Here is a 15,853-nt window from a genome sequence, read left to right as displayed (position 1 = left end):
GTATCTTGTTTCTGCCTTAGCTCCTCCAAGGCAGCGTGTGTCGAACAAGCAGGCAGGGGTGAGCGAGCCCAGCCCTGCCCCGGCTCCGAGGGTGGGGCACAGCGCGTGTCTGCGGGGCGGGTTCTCCCCCGCCCCCCGCGGCTCCGGCCTGCCCTTGGCTCGTGCCGTGCTGGCCGGTGCCGCCCCCAGAGCGGCCCGGGAGGGGGGTGAAAGTCCGCTGCCAGCCGAGCCTGGCCGGGGGCCCCGCCAGGCCTGTTGCCGGGCTCGCGCCGCGCGGGGCCGCCGGGAGTTGTAGTCCCGTCCCGTGAGCTGCGCGCGGCATGACGTGGCGTTCGGCGGGACGCGGCGCTGAGTGCGCAGGGGCCGCCGGGAGTTGTAGTCCCGTCCCGTGAGCTGCGCGCGGCCTGACGTGGCGTTCGGCGGGCAAGATGGCGGCTCCCGGCGGACTGGTGGGCCTGGGCCTGCTGCTGCTCGCTGGCGCCGTGTCCCGCGGTTTCGGCCTCTACTTCCACCTGGGCGAGACGGAGCGCCGCTGCTTCATTGAGGAGATCCCGGACGAGACCATGGTGATAGGTGCGGGGGGCGCACCGCCGGGGCGAGCGGGGGGGGGACAGCATGGGGTTAGGTGCCTTGGCGGGGGGGGAGGGGGGAGGTGCCATGGCGGGGGAGGGACAGCATGGGGTTAGGTGCCTTGGCGGGGGGGGGGAGGGGACAGCATGGGGTTAGGTGCGGGGGGGGGGTTAGGTGCCATGGCGGGGGGGGAGGGGGTAGGTGCCATGGCGGGGGAGGGACAGCATGGGGTTAGGTGCCTTGGCGGGGGGGGGAGGGGACAGCATGTGGTTAGGTGCGGGGGGGGGAGGTGACATGGCGGGGGAGGGACAGCATGGGGTTAGGTGCCTTGGCGGGGGGGGAGGGGGGACAGCATGTGGTTAGGTGCGGGGGGGGGGGTTAGGTGCCTTGGCGGGGGGGGAGGGGGTAGGTGCCATGGCGGGGGAGGGACAGCATGGGGTTAGGTGCCTTGGCGGGGGGGGAGGGGGGACAGCATGTGGTTAGGTGCGGGGGGGGGGGTTAGGTGCCATGGCGGGGGGGGAGGGGGTAGGTGCCATGGCGGGGGAGGGACAGCATGGGGTTAGGTGCCTTGGCGGGGGGGGAGGGGACAGCATGTGGTTAGGTGCGGGGGGGGGGGGGAGGTGACATGGCGGGGGAGGGACAGCATGGGGTTAGGTGCCGGGGGGGAGGGGTTAGGTGCCTTGGCGGGGGGGGGGGAGGGACAGCATGTGGTTAGGGGCGGGGGGGGGGTTAGGTGCCATGGCGGGGGAGGGACAGCATGGGGTTAGGTGCCGGGGGGGAGGGGTTAGGTGCCTTGGCGGGGGGGGGGGAGGGACAGCATGTGGTTAGGGGCGGGGGGGGGGTTAGGTGCCATGGCGGGGGAGGGACAGCATGGGGTTAGGTGCGGGGGGGGAGGGGGAAGGTGCCTGTGCGGGGGGGGGGGAGGGACAGCATGTGGTTAGGTGCGGGGGGGGGTTAGGTGCCATGGCGGGGGAGGGACAGCATGGGGTTAGGTGCCTTGGCGGGGGGGGGAGGGGGTAGGTGCCATGGCGGGGGAGGGACAGCATGGGGGGAGGTGCCATGGCGGGGGAGGGACAGCATGGGGTTAGGTGCTGGGGGGGAGGGGGGAGGTGCCATGGCGGGGGAGGGACAGCATGGGGGGGAGGTGCCATGGCGGGAGAGGGACAGCATGGGGTTAGGTGCCGGGGAGGGGGGCGGAGGAGGGAGGGGACAGCATGGGGTTAGGTGCCGCGGGGGCAGGGGGTATGGAGATAAGTGCTGCGGGGAGACTACTGGGGACTCTGTAGTGGGGAATAGGAGGAAAGTTCAGGGGGAGGGGCGGGTACATGGGCATGGTGCTGGGGGCTATGTGTTTGACCAGGGTGGTTCTCCTAGTGTTGCCTTCCCCTGCAGGGAATTACCGTACCCAGCTATATGATAAGCAACGGGAGGATTACATGCCTGCCACACCTGGGCTTGGCATGTTCGTGGAGGTGAAGGACCCTGATGATAAGGTACCTGGGTTGGGGAGAGAACATACTGGTGGTACTTTCAGCCCAGGATCAGAATAGGTGCTCTGGTTCCCCAACCTGAATATGCTCTCCTACCCATCCCATGGGGCCCAAAAGCTACAGCATCACGGTAATGGGACTGAGCAGCCCAGAGCCAGTGCCCATGGTGAAGGGCACCCCTTCTGCATCTGCTTGCAGTTCCACTGAATTGTCTTACCTAGGCTCTAACTTTTGATTCTATGAAACAGAGCAACCATAGGAGTGGAAAGGACTTTGAGAGGTCATCTAGACCAGTCCCCTGCATTCCTGGCAGGACTTCGTATTATTCTAGACCACCCCGACAGGTGTTTGTGTAACCTGCTCTTAAAAATCTTCAGTGATGGAGATTCCAGAACCTCCCTGGACAGGTGCCACACCCAGACCATTAAGGCTTTGTCCATGTATCCTGTTGACTCGAGACACGACATTTCCCTGGTTTGAAATCACCATAGATACTAGTGATTCTGCCTTGGCTGTCTTTGCGGCACGTGGGCAAGCTGTGGTTTTAGGTCTATCTGCGTGATTTTCTATTGCTGTCTGGTTCTGAGAGGTTTTTAGCAACATGATGTTGAATCTAGAAAAGAAGCCCTTGAGGAATTCCACCATGATTTCAACAATTTCCATCCCATCATCAGCCTCAGCCTGGACCAGTCCACACAAGAGATCCACTTCCTGGACATACAGTTCCAATAAGCAATGGTCACATAAACACCACCCTATACCGGAAACCTCCTGACCGCTATTCCTATCTACATGCCTCCAGCTTTCACCCAGACCACACCACACGATCCATTGTCTACAGCCAAGCTCTACGATACAACCGCATTTGCTCCAACCTCTCAGGCAGAGACAAACACCTACAAGATCTCTATCAAGCATTCTTACAACTACAATACCCACCTGCTGAAGTGAAGAAACAGATTGACAGAGCCAGAAAAGTACCCAGAAGTCACCTACTACAGGACAGGCCCAACAAAGAAAATAACAGAACGCCACTAGCCATCACCTTCAGCCCCCAACTAAAACATCTCCAACGTATTATCGAGGATCTACAACCTATCCTGAAAGATGACCCATCACTCTCACAGATCTTGGGAGACAGGCCAGTCCTTGCCTACAGACAGCCCCCCAACCTGAAGCGATTACTCACCAGTAACCACATACCACACAACAGAACCACTAACCCAGGAACCTATCCTTGCAACAAAGCCCGTTCCTAACTGTGCCCACATATCTATTCAGGGGACACCATCATAGGGCCTAATCACATCAGCCACACTATCAGAGGATCGTTCACCTGCACATCTACCAATGTGATATATGCCATCATGTGCCAGCAATGCCCCTCTGCCACGTACATTCATCAAACTGGACAGTCTCTACGTAAAAGAATAAATGGACACACATCAGATGTCAAGAATTACAACATTCATAAAATTAACTTTAGGCTTGAATAGAGACTGGGAGTGGTTGAGTCATTATACAAAGTAAAACTATTTCCCCTTGTTCACCCCTCTCCCTCCCTCCCCCCACTGTTCCTCCGATGTTCTTGTTAACTCCTGGAAATGTGCTGCAAATGGCCCACCTTGATTATCACTTCAAAAGGTTTTCTCTCCCCCCACCCCACTCTCCTGCTGGTAATAGCTCATCTTAAGTGATCACTCTCCTTACAATGTGTATGATAAACACCCATTTTTTCATGGTCTGTGTGTATATAAATCTCCTCACTGTATTTTCCACTTTATGCATCTGATGAAGTGAGCTGTAGCTCACGAAAGCTTATGCTCAAATAAATTGATTAGTCTCTAAGGTGCCACAAGTACGCCTTTTCAGTTTGAACTATGAAATTAGAAAAATCTCATTTTTAGCTGCTTCTCTGCAGAGTCAGCTGCTCTAATCAGTGCAGTGACTGCTGACCCCTGTGGTACATAGTGCCCACTCACTTCCAGTCATAAGAACAGCCATACTGGGTCAGACCAAAGGTCCATCTAGCCCAGTATCCTGTCTTCCGACAGTGGCCAATACCAGGTCCTTCAGAGGGAATGAACAGAACAGGTAATCATCAAGTGATCCATCCCCTGTCGCCCATTTCCCAGCTTCTGGTAAACAGAGGCTAGGGCCACCATCCCTGCCCAGTCTAGTTAAACTCCATGATCTAAGATCGTAGACTTGTTGATGGTCTGGTCCTGAACATAGAGCTCCATCTAGGACCAACCTTCCTTATCTGGCAGTTCCCATTTCCTCCTCCCCAGTGCATTTGGTTGGAGCCCCGCTTGTTTTGAAATTGCTAATGAACAGATTCTAAGGTTCAGTAGAATGGAATCTCAGGAGAGCAACTAACTGAAATGCTGATCTGGCCCTGTGCTCTTGGCCCGATATGATGCTTTAACTGTCACCTGGGCAGATAGCACAGGGGATTTAAAGACGGTCTCTAGCCCCTGTAAATCTGCCTTGCTACCTAGATCTCACCACTAAACAATTTGCTTTGGGCAGACAGACCCTTTAGCTGTAGTACCAAGTGTTCTGCCAGAAAGCTTGATGCACCCTGCTGTCAGACCCACAGACGTACTGCATTCAAATTCTCCTGGATTGGTTGTACTCTGGAGCCTGCCATTACTGCCCTGTCCTTCTCTTCCAGGTCATCTTGTCGAGGCAGTACGGCTCTGAGGGCAGATTCACCTTCACCTCGCACACTCCTGGAGAGCATCAGATCTGCCTGCATTCTAACTCCACCAAATTCTCCCTCTTTGCAGGGGGTATGCTGGTAAGGGGGGCCCATGCGGGACAGAGAGGGGAGGGGTGGCCCAGTCCATGTAGCATTGTGCTGGGGCAGAACGCCTGATTGTGTTCTCTTGTCTTGCTGCAGAGAGTACATCTGGATATCCAGGTGGGGGAACATGCAAATGACTATGCTGAGATTGCTGCCAAGGACAAGCTGAGTGAGCTGCAGCTCCGGGTGCGGCAGCTCATTGAACAGGTGGAGCAAATCCAGAAGGAGCAGAACTACCAGCGGGTGAGGAACCTGAAACAGCTGGGCCAGCCCAGCGCTCTACATGGGAGATGCAGCGGGGGCTGTGTTAATGGTTGGGGAAGGAGGTTCCTGGGAGGGGGGCCTACCCAGCTGGACAGTGACTATTAGAGAGTTCTGAGGGCCATGAGAAGCCACTGACCTCTGGGGCCTGGGAGGATCTCTGATTCTCTGACCTGTTGTTGTTTCCTTGCTGCAGTGGCGAGAGGAGCGGTTCCGCCAGACCAGTGAGAGCACCAACCAGCGGGTTCTCTGGTGGTCCATTGTCCAGACCCTCATTCTCGTTGCCATTGGTGTATGGCAGATGAGGCACCTCAAGAGTTTCTTTGAAGCCAAGAAACTGGTATAAAGAGGGCACACAGCATAAGCAAACAGCCCTCTCTTAACAGAGCCAAATATCTGAGTTTCAGCAGCTTGGACTGGTCACGCCCACCTTCCCCCAACTGTCCAGCTGACTGGGCTAAGTGTCACCTGCCTCCACCACTTCCCTCACTTCTAGTTTGGGTGGGATTTCCTTGTATTGGTTTGTTATGGCGATTCAGTCACTTGCATTCAATCTGTGGTGCTTACGTGGCCTCATTGGTGTACTATCTGAGAGCCTCAGAGTCTTTAATACATTTATCCTCAGCACCCCTGGGAGGCAGGCATGGCTGCTATTGTCATGTTACAGATGGGAACTGAGCCCCACAGACTAAGTTACTTGCCTCAGGTTCTGCATAAAGTTTCTGGCAGAGCAGGAACTTGAATCCAAGTCTCAGGCTAGCACCCTAACTACTGGACCGTCTTTCCTGGGAATAAGGGGTAGAGTGTTTATCCTGCATGGATTCCTCTGAGGTACACTAACCTTCTCCAGGAAGTCTGGGCCTTCCTTCCTCTGAGTGGCATTTGAACTCTCTGGGAATGTAGGTGGAGTCTGTCTGTCTGTCTGCCTGTGGATTTCCTCCTGTCCCAAGGCTCACCCCCTACAATGAGCTGTGCTCCCCTTTCCAAGAAGGCTGGAATCCTCATCCCTTCGACTAGAACCACAAGTATTTTCTTCCAGCCAAGAAGCTGGTATAAAGGGAGGCAGAAGTTTGAGCAAAAGCTCCCTTGTACACAGAACCTTCAGCCAGGTGCTGAAATCTGCATGACTGTGTCCTGAACTGGCTGCTCTATGGTGCCATTGGATCACCCCAGAGAGGACAGAACTGATTGTGATGGCACGGGGGGCTCTGCACTACCACGCCACCCTGAGGCTCCTGGTCTGTCCCAGCACTGAGTGTGTATTAATCTGTGTAAAATGCGTAATGTGAAGGGACTGTACAGGGGTTGGAACTAGCTGCCTTGGGGCTGAGGCAACAGCGTTGTGTATTTCCAAGGTGCTGATCACTGTGGAATAGGAGGACTGTGGGATTAGAACCCCACAAGTTTCTGTGCAGGGATGGCTGCGTATTTTAGTGTAGTATTTGTTTTCCTATTTTGCTAGCAGGGATCTGGGCACACAAGGCAAAGCTGTCCTATCTTCCCCCTTCAGCAGTCATTCCTTTTCTAGGTGGTGTAAGTGTGCTCCTTAGCACCATTCTCTGCTGCTCCTAGGGGAATGGTGAGGGGTCATACTCAGCTTCCTGTTCCGCAGCGCTGCAGCCAGCTCTCCCCTTCCAGGGGCTGCGGGGCATCCCTGGTCCCAGCCTGGTGCGTGTGCAGCAGTGAAGTAGACGGGTTGGTGCATCCTTTCTCTGTACAGCGGGGAGGCAAAGGGGGTGTTGGGTCACTTGCTTACTGACTTTTGAGTACTTTGTCTTGTATCATGGATTCTTAATAAAGAGCGCTCTGAGGACGGGCTTGTGTGTGTCCCCAGCTTCTTGCTTTCTGAGCCTGCTCGGTGGAAAAGGGAGAGGGAAGTCTTTCTGCTCGGGCCTGGCAAGCCGCCCCGTGTGGGGGGTGGCGGCGGGCAGCCCTTCTCTCGGGTTCCTGTAACGGCACGTGGCCCTCCCGGGGCACGCCCGGCCCGGGCCGCTGACGTGGCGGCAGGTCGCGCCGCCTGGAGCCCCCTGGAGGCGGAACGGCGGGGCCGGGCCGTGTTGCCGGGGGACCCCGCTCGGCGCCGGACCTGGTGCCTGAGCCAGCGTGTCCGGGCAGCCCCGGGCCCGGGGGAGGGAGCCGGGAGGCGCCGCCCGGGAGCATGTTCCCGTCCCGCAGGAAGCCGGCGGTGTATGGCCGGGAGGGAGCCGGGTGAGAGCGGGGCGGGGTCTCTGGGGGGCAGGGAGGGGGTGGGGGAGAGCGGGGCGGGGTCGGTGGGGGGGTAGGGAGGGGATCGGGGCAGGGAGACCGGGACGGGGCCTGTGGGGGGGATCGGCGCAGGGAGGGGGTTGGGGAGAGCGGGACGGGGTCTGGGGGGGGCAGGGAGGGGGTGGGGGAGAGCGGGGCGGGGTCGGTGGGGGGGTAGGGAGGGGATCGGGGCAGGGAGACCGGGACGGGGCCTGTGGGGGGGATCGGCGCAGGGAGGGGGTTGGGGAGAGCGGGACGGGGTCTGCATGGGGGGGCAGGGAGGGGGTCTGTGGGGGGGATCGGGGCAGGGAGGGGGTTGAGGAGAGCGGGACGGGGTCTGCGTGGGGGGCAGGGAGGGGGTCTGTGGGGGGGATCGGGGCAGGGAGGGGGTTCAGGAGAGCGGGACGGGGTCTGGGGGGGCAGGGAGGGGGTTGGGGAGAGCAGGATGGGGTCTGTGGGGGGTTGGGGGGATTGGGGCAGGGAGAGCGGGATGGGGTCTGGGGGGGGGGATCGGGGCAGGGAGGGGGTTGAGGAGAGCGGGACAGGGCGGCGGGGGGGGTCTGTGGGTGGAGGAGTAGGACGGGTCGGACTCTGGGGGGCTGGGAGGAGGTCTGAGAGCGGCGGGGGGCAGCGCACTCTGGGCCGGGGCCCTGACTCCCCCTTGCCCCAGGTCCCACCGGCTGCTGGCCCTCCTGCCACAGAAGTGCTCCGTCTTCCAGCTCTTCTTTGTCACGCTACTTCTGGGCTTTGCCTCACTGCTGTGGCTGCAGCTCAGCTGCTCGGGCGACGTGGCCCGTCGGGGCCGCGGGGCAGCTGCCCCCGACCCCCTGAAGCCCTGCCCCCCGGAGTCCTGGGCCCCATGGGCTGAGGACCTGTCGTGGGGCCCCCACCGCCTGGCGCTGCTGATCCCATTCCGGGAACGCTTCGAGGAGCTGTTGGCTTTCGTGCCCCACATGCATCACTTCCTCAGCAGGAAGAGGATCCGCCACCACATCTTCGTGCTCAACCAGGTGGATCATTACAGGTATGGTCCTTTGCCACCCACGGAGCTAAGCTCTGCCCCAGGTTCTATCCCTGTGCTGCCAGAGCACTTTGGAGGCCCAAGGTACCAGGCTTGGAGCAGCCCCTTCCCCAGGGCATTGTTTGTACTACGGAGGGTTCTAGACTCGCTCTGTGACCCCGAGCAACTCACTTTGCACCCATATCCCAGATTTCTCAGCTATAAAATGGGGATCACACTCTCCTCGGATGGGGGAATTTTGATCTTCAGGGCTTAGTGAGGACCATTTCTTTTCTCTTTGCTGGTCTGAGCATGTGGGGACTGGGGAGAGCTGGGGTGTGAGCAGCTGGAATTTCAGCTACTCTGAGCCTGGAGGTGGGCCCAGTTTTGTAGACGGTGAAGGGTTATGATAGTCTGTGTGGAAGAGCCTGTAGAAAGGTAAAGGGTTAATTTCCTTCTCCATCCTCCTTTCCCAGGGCCAGACCTGAGCAGGAGAGGAAGATTTAACTGTAGGCTTCTAGACTTTCTTCCTGACTATGAGCGCTGTGAGGCTGGAGCTCTGAGGGCCAGGGGAAAGCTACAAGATGCAATATTCGCTAGTGTCCTCAGAACAGCCTTAATACTCCCCCGTATGCCCACCCATCTGGGTCATCCCTTCCAAGAGCCCACTTTACCTGGATGGTGGTACCAGTGTTTAGCCCCTCCCTGCTGGCCACACCATGTTGGCTTTGCCTGTCCTCCAGGTGGCCCTTACAACATGCCAGCCACACCAATGCTTTGTCTCTTACATGTCATCTCCTTGCTGAACATCTCTCCAGTCTCCAGCCCACTTTCCCAAAGGGCTTCCCTTAGAACAGGCACTGACTGTTAGTTGCTTTAGCCCCTTACTAGCCATAGTGGCCAGGTGCTACTGACCCCCCTGCATGGGTGTAGTTTCAGTGTTGAGTTGCAGCACCTGGGGCCTGAGATCCCAGCTGTGAAGCCAGGAGAGACTGCTGGTGCATAGGGTGGGCTGGGTAATGATGTAACGGTGACTAAGCCTGTCTGGAGGATGACTGAGCGTCCTGCTGCTGCTGCGTCTACGGAAGGCCTGATGCTCCTGGTGCTGGGACAAGATTTTCCTGGTGTCTTGAGCAGGTTTAACAGAGCATCTCTGATCAACGTCGGCTTCCTGGAGAGCGGCAATGACACTGATTACATTGCCATGCATGACGTCGACCTCCTGCCCCGCAACGAGGCGCTGGACTACGGCTTCCCGGAGGCAGGGCCCTTCCATGTGGCATCCCCAGAGCTGCACCCACTGTACCACTACAAAACCTACGTGGGCGGCATCCTCCTGCTCACCAAGCAGCACTATGAGATGGTAAGTCCCGGCGCACAGTGGGGTGACGTCCTCGTCTGTTTGGGGGAGGATTGCTTGTTCACGGATCACTTTTCTCCACCCTGGAAATATGAAAGGGGCGACATGAAAGGGAGGGAGCTACAGGGTGTGTTAGGAATGGGGGCTCATGGGCTGAGCTGGTTGGGCTCTGTCTGTGGTTCCCTGTGCTCTGGCCGTGGCTCTCCCCCATGGGGCTGCTCTCCTGCCTGGCTGCAGAGGTTAGGCTGGGTTTGTGCATCAGGCAGATGCTGAGGGAGGGGGACATCACAAGCTTCTACCCCTGTGACACACTCTCATTTCAGTGCAATGGGATGTCCAACCGCTTCTGGGGCTGGGGGCGAGAGGATGATGAGTTCTATCGCCGGATCAAAGGAGCTGGCCTCCAGGTAGGGATCCTCTCCAGGCTCCTGGCCAGAGAAAACACCCTGTTCCCCAGGCATGGCCACCAGGATCTTTGCCAGTGCCAGGGAGAGGACAGCCTAGCTCCCTGCTGGCCCCTCTGCCTAGCCTCCCGCAGGTCCTGCTGAGCCCAGGGGAGGAGGTGATGGGGTGCAGGAAGCTTTGGGCCTGGGCACCTGGCTTAGGGCAGGGGCTCCAGTGACTAATGCATGCTCTGCTCTCCCCCCCAGCTTTTCCGCCCCTCGGGAATAAAGACTGGATACAAGACCTTCCAGCACCTGCATGACCCAACCTGGAGGAAGCGAGATCAGAAGCGCATTGCTACCCAGAAGCAGGTGTGAGCTGCTCCCTTGGGGCGGGGCAGGGGCCCTTCTGACCTCTGCACTGGAGGGGAGGGGAGAAGGGGCACCCAGGGAAATGGTGTCTCTTTGTGACCTGCATGCGGCTGCATGGGTCTGAGCCAGCCCAGCTTGTTGCTCTAGCCCTGTCCCTGCTGGCTCTATGCACTGTCCTTTCTGCTGTGTGTGAACTGAATGCCGTGTTGTCTTCCTCAGGAGCAGTTCAAGGTGGATCGGGATGGGGGGCTGAACAATGTGAGGTATCAGATCGAGTCCCGGACGGCGCTGAGTGTGGCTGGAGCTCCCTGCACTGTCCTCAATATCCTGCTGGACTGTGATGCCAGCAAGACCCCCTGGTGCACATTCAGCTGAGCAGCCTGCCTGAGGCTCCAGTCATGCCTGCTGTGCTGAGATACTCAGGGACCGCAGCGGGGCCATTCGGTGCAGGGCAGGTTCACTGCAGCAGCTGAGCGCGAGGGCTGGGGCATGGAGGCGACAGGCTGGAAGAGGGCTGAGGAGCCAGCCCAGCTCCTCGGTCAGTACAGCTGGGAGGGGAGAACTGAGACCAAGACACTGCGGCCCCCAGCACAGGTGCTGGCATCACGGCAGGAAGGCCGCTCCCTCCTTGCGCTGGCCATGGCAGAGCCGCCTCCGTACTCCAAGGGGACAATAAAGACGCATCAGGACCATGTGAGGTCGATGCACCTAGCCACGCCTTGCTTTCCATACCAGTGCCCATATGCCAGCCTCAGGCGGGCACCATCCCTGCTCCTCGCTCCCCTACTGCTCTGTGATTCCAAGAGGAAGCAGAGATGGAAACTGGGCTGTGAGTGTCTGACAGTGCCCCAGCTCCCTGGCAGGCACACTGGAACTGCAGCCATCAGGCAGTCACGCAGGAGGCTCACAAGAAAGGTTTGGTTGATGCAGTGGGGCCCTGGGGCCCAGAACCCCATTAACACGGGCTGGGATTTCAGCAGAGAACGGGACGTATTGGCTACAATACTGCCCAGAACTTCCCATTCCCCTTCATGCGGCTTCTAGGGCCTGCTGCCCACCCCTGCTTTCTGTGGCGTAAGGTCATGTTTCTGCTGAACCCCAGCTAGTGAGCATGTCACTGCTCACCTGCTGCATCCCCCAGAGCACAGCCATGCCACTGCCACTTCCCACAGTACAGACCATACCCCAGCCTTCTCCATGGGACTTGAGTGAGTATCTGGTGCCTGGGCCTCTAGTGCCCCCGGGCCCTGAAGGGACCGAGCCTGGGCCCTGCCCTCTCCCAGCTCTGGTTAGGAAATCCTGTACTGTGTGTTCCCCTGGAATGTAACGGCTGCTAATGCACAGCAGTGGTGGCATTAAAGCCAGTGAAACTATGGATGGTGTCTGTGCAAGAATCCAGCCCAGGGCTCCTCCCCAGCATCTAGAGACGGGGCTTCCTGTACTGCAGGGGGCAAGGTTCTGAGATGCCTACCCCAGGGAACAGCACAGGCTAGTGGATGTTTCTGGTTAGAGAAGGACCAGAGGGGGGTGTTTGTGTGTAATTAACCACAGGAACAACTTCTCCGGGGCCCTGGGGGACTCTCCACCACTGACCATTTTTAAATCCCAGTTGGATGTTTTTCTAACAGCTCTGCTCCAGGAATGGTTTGGGGATAGGTCTCTGGCCCGTGCTATACAGTAGGGTGGACTAGACGATCACTAAGGTCCCTCCTGACCTTGGAATCTCTGAACTGAGCCTCCTTCTTGGACCAAGAGGTTGGCCAGCCCCTCCAGCTGCAGCCAACAGCAGCTGCTCCATAGGCTGGGTTCTGCTAGCCCAAGGACCTGCAGCCCTATAACTGCCAGGCCCATGGCTTGTAGAGCCAGGACTGCTGGGCTCCACTCCTGCAGCCTCTGGAGGCTCAGTGCCGCAGAAGGTGGCTTCTTCTGCTGGGTCTAAACCTCTCACCCCCAACCTGTTTTCATTGTTATGAGATGGGGGGAGGAAGCAAAGCTAGCTCTTCCAGCCCGCAGGAGGGTTTCACTCCGTCCTTCCATGCAGCAATCAGGCCAGGCATGACAGTGTCCTGCTGGGTGCATCACACAATGCTGAATGCAACAGCAACCTTGCAGCTGGAGGTCTTGGACCAGCTATGGGGCCTGCCCACCCTCCTGCCAGGCTCTGCTTTGGTGGAAAAGCCCACTTAGCTCAGGGCCTGATATCAGCTCTTAGAGAAGGGCCATGTTCTGCTCAGAGTGGGGGGCTGCACATGGTGGGGGTGGGGGTGGGACTACAAGGCTCAGCCCATGGGCTAGGCCCCCACAAGCTGGACTGGCCCCTGGTAATACCCCCTAAAGCAGGGATCTGCTGCCCTCCTGCAATCCCCTGCAGGAGCATGAGGGAGCAGCCCCAGGGAACAGGACGGACCTGTCGCTTCATGGCAAACTCAAAAGGTTTTTTCTGCGCATCTGAACTGGCACTGGGGGTAGTTGCTGTGAGAGGGCGGGGTTCCCTCCCTGGGTTGGGGCACGTGGGGGAGGAGAGCTCAAGGGGCGAAGTGCTTAGCTCCACCCTGAGGAATGCATAACCATCATGGGACAGGTGATGGTGGGGTGGGGTGGTGGGATACGCCGGTCTGGGTTGGATAGAGGGGAAAGCTCTGGGTTCAGGAGGGAGTTAAGGGCTCAGAGGGTCACCTCTAGCTCTGGCTGGGCAGAAAGTCTCCTGCCTGGGTCCATGCCATCAGTGCTGAGGGCTGGGGTGACTGATTGGTAGAGCTTTGGGTGGGGGTATCTCATGCACTATGGAATCACCAGTCTTGCCAGCACTTCCTGCTCCAAATAGTATGAATTTGTAAAGCTCCCAGGAGTGGGAACGGAGGGAAGCCACAGCACTCGGGTCAGGGCTTGAGTCTCAAGCCAAAGCATCTCAAGCAGACGTGGCAGCCTCTGAGCAACTGTAGCTGGCACCTCTGGGCGCAGCTGTGTAGGGTGGGAAAGGCTCATTGTGAAGGCGTGTAGGGTTTGTGACCTCTGTGGGGAGCTGCCATCCTCCTGTGTCCCACGTAGGGGTGGGCAAGTGGCCTGAGGTGTCTTGGGGGAGTTGCCCAATGGCTCTGTGTTCCCCTCCTCCAGCAGCTGGGATTTCTTAGGGTGCTGCTGCAGGGCGACCCACTGGTCAGGCTGGCTGTGGGAGGAAGCTGGGTGCTTAGCTGCGGCAGAGGGGGCCTGGTAGGCCCTCTCTTTGGAGAGGTAGGTCCTTAACTGCAGCTTAGTGCACGGGGAGGGAGCCATCAGAGCAGGAGCTGCTGGAGAGGAGAGAACACAGGAGTTACATTGGGCGTGTGTCTGGGAGGAGAGAGGGGAAAGAGACTCGAGCTGGTCACTGTGTTTTGGAGCTGCACGTGCAGAAGCACTGGATGGGGGGGAGGGAAAGCCTGTAATAGGGCTGGGACTGTACCTGGAATGCTGTGCTCCTTTCCCTCTGTGTCATTATACTGTGCCCATCATTGAGGTATCTGGGTACCACGTTACCAAAGACACCTATGACTAGAGGCAGCGCCAAGAAGGGGGTGCTGGAGAGACCAATTCCCAGAGCTGGATGCCCATCTTGGCATAGCAATGGGGGAGGGATGCAGGATAAATCTACACACCTCACAAGGGGGTGAACCCCTTGGGAGAAGAGGGATTAGTTACGTGGGTGCCTGGAGCTGAGACAAGGAACAAAGGGTTGGAAATGAGTGAAGGAAAAGCAGCCCAGTAGTCCATGAATGCAGCCATGGAGGTGTGACAGAAAGGGTAGGAACCCATCGCATGGACAGATCCCTGTACAGGTGCGAACCTGCCCTAGCTGTGCTCGGGGTGTACGGTGCTCAGCATGAGCCTCTAGGCAGTACCATAATACAGAGGGGACTTACTATGACTTTCCCCTGAGGTCTGAGGATCCCAGGAGCAAGTCATCTGTGGAGCCAAGTCCAGAGCTGCCTGATCCCCTCGGCCAGCTCACTCGGCCAGCCGTGTCAGGCTCTCCCAAAGCACTCAGGGCAGAAGGCAGGGAGCACAGGCAGCATGGGGGCAGGAGTCTGACCTAGAGGGTCCCATCAGCTATGCGGTTCCCAAGGCCAAATTTAATCTCTGAGCTCCGAGGGGGCTGGTGACATGCCAGAGAGGCACTTGCCTGTGAAAAAATCGGGCAGTGACCCAAATTCTGACCCTCTGCTGTTGGTTTTGGGGTCTGTGCAGAATTAACTGTCTTGGGGCTGTTCCCAGAGGGCAGGGGTCCACTGGCCCCCTTGTTCCTGGGGCTGAACCCCTCTGACTTGGTGGGGGGGCAAGTTGTTTGGCAGAGGGGAAGCTCCCGGTGCTGGCTGTGCTACATGTGTTGGGAGGACAGAGGTCTGCAGGGCTTTCATCGGCGCATCCTGGGATCCCCCAAGGAGCTGAGGGATCAAGGCTGGTTCTAATGAGAAGGCCCTGCCTGGCGGTGCTAAAGGCCCATCCTGAGGGCTGCTCCTACAGCTGCTACATCTGGGAAAGGGAGGTTCTTTGGGGGTCTCCCCATTGCCAGATCAGACAGCCATTGGGTCTCTCCATTCACATAGTTGTCTGGCTCTGGACATAGCCAAATCCCTTTCTCAGGGCCTATTGAGCCGACAGTGAGGGTGAGAGACCACATCCACTGGGAACAGACTGAGCCCTTGTCTGCTCCCTGCGGCCGCGGAGCTACTCACCTCCAGTTGCATGTGTGAGGCCCACAGTGCTGCCCCGGCCATCAGTGCTGATAGATCCGGTTCAATGGGTATGCTGGAGGAGGAAGAGGAGTCCTCATCATTGGTCTGCCCAGAGGGAACAAACCGGGTCAGCACAGCAGAGTCAGATGCCGTGAGCTTTGTCTCCCTATGCCTGTTCCTTGAGGAATACTCTTAGCACTGCTGTGTCCCTGGGGCCACATGATCCTAAGCTTCTATGGCCACCATGCCCTTGTCCAATGGCTGTGTGCAATCCTGGCAGGCTGGGCACTATCCCCCAGACCCCTCTCACCTCCTGGCTCCATAATTTCAGTGCCCACTTCAAATCGTGCTGCTAAATTGCTTTCTCTGAGAAGCTCATGGGGCAGCCAGGGTCACCCTTGGAAGCTCGGTAGCCTCCAGGATTGCAAGGAGATGTGCCCGCAGTTGAGAGGGAGGCAGGGAGTTCTGTTCTTCTCCACAGCCACTTGCCAGACTCCATAGGTCAAAGTCTCCAGAGACACGTTCCAGGATAAAATGCCTATTGCTCCTGTCCCCCAGGCTGAGATTCTGCCCCCGACACTGAGGTGAGCTGTTTAACTCCCCAAGGAGCCCACCTGCTACCTCCGGGTAAGCAACGTGGTGCTAACAACAGCCA

At 58.3% G+C, this 15,853-nt stretch overlaps 2 protein-coding genes across 2 annotated transcripts; both read left to right on the top strand.

Annotated features, from left to right (window-relative positions):
* The first annotated feature begins 82 nt into the window (after window positions 1-82).
* On the top strand, window positions 83-6,947 carry TMED9 (transmembrane p24 trafficking protein 9). Its single transcript, XM_073355061.1, has 5 exons — window positions 83-573; window positions 1,963-2,063; window positions 4,738-4,863; window positions 4,966-5,112; window positions 5,327-6,947. The coding sequence occupies exons 1-5, from the start codon at window positions 429-431 to the stop codon at window positions 5,474-5,476; spliced, it is 669 nt and encodes a 222-aa protein (XP_073211162.1). The 5' UTR covers window positions 83-428; the 3' UTR covers window positions 5,477-6,947.
* Window positions 6,948-7,182: 235 nt separating this feature from the next.
* B4GALT7 (beta-1,4-galactosyltransferase 7) lies at window positions 7,183-11,862 on the top strand. The gene is made up of 6 exons (XM_073355059.1): window positions 7,183-7,338; window positions 8,045-8,398; window positions 9,512-9,737; window positions 10,058-10,141; window positions 10,385-10,489; window positions 10,709-11,862. Exons 1-6 carry the CDS (start codon window positions 7,289-7,291, stop codon window positions 10,862-10,864), a joined length of 975 nt encoding a protein of 324 aa, XP_073211160.1. The 5' UTR covers window positions 7,183-7,288; the 3' UTR covers window positions 10,865-11,862.
* The last annotated feature ends 3,991 nt before the right edge of the window (window positions 11,863-15,853 follow it).

The sequence above is a fragment of the Lepidochelys kempii genome, chromosome 8 (assembly GCF_965140265.1).
Source record: "Lepidochelys kempii isolate rLepKem1 chromosome 8, rLepKem1.hap2, whole genome shotgun sequence".
NCBI lineage: Eukaryota > Metazoa > Chordata > Testudines > Cheloniidae > Lepidochelys > Lepidochelys kempii.
Note: the sequence above shows the minus strand (reverse complement) of the source record. Positions and strands in the feature narration are given on the sequence as shown.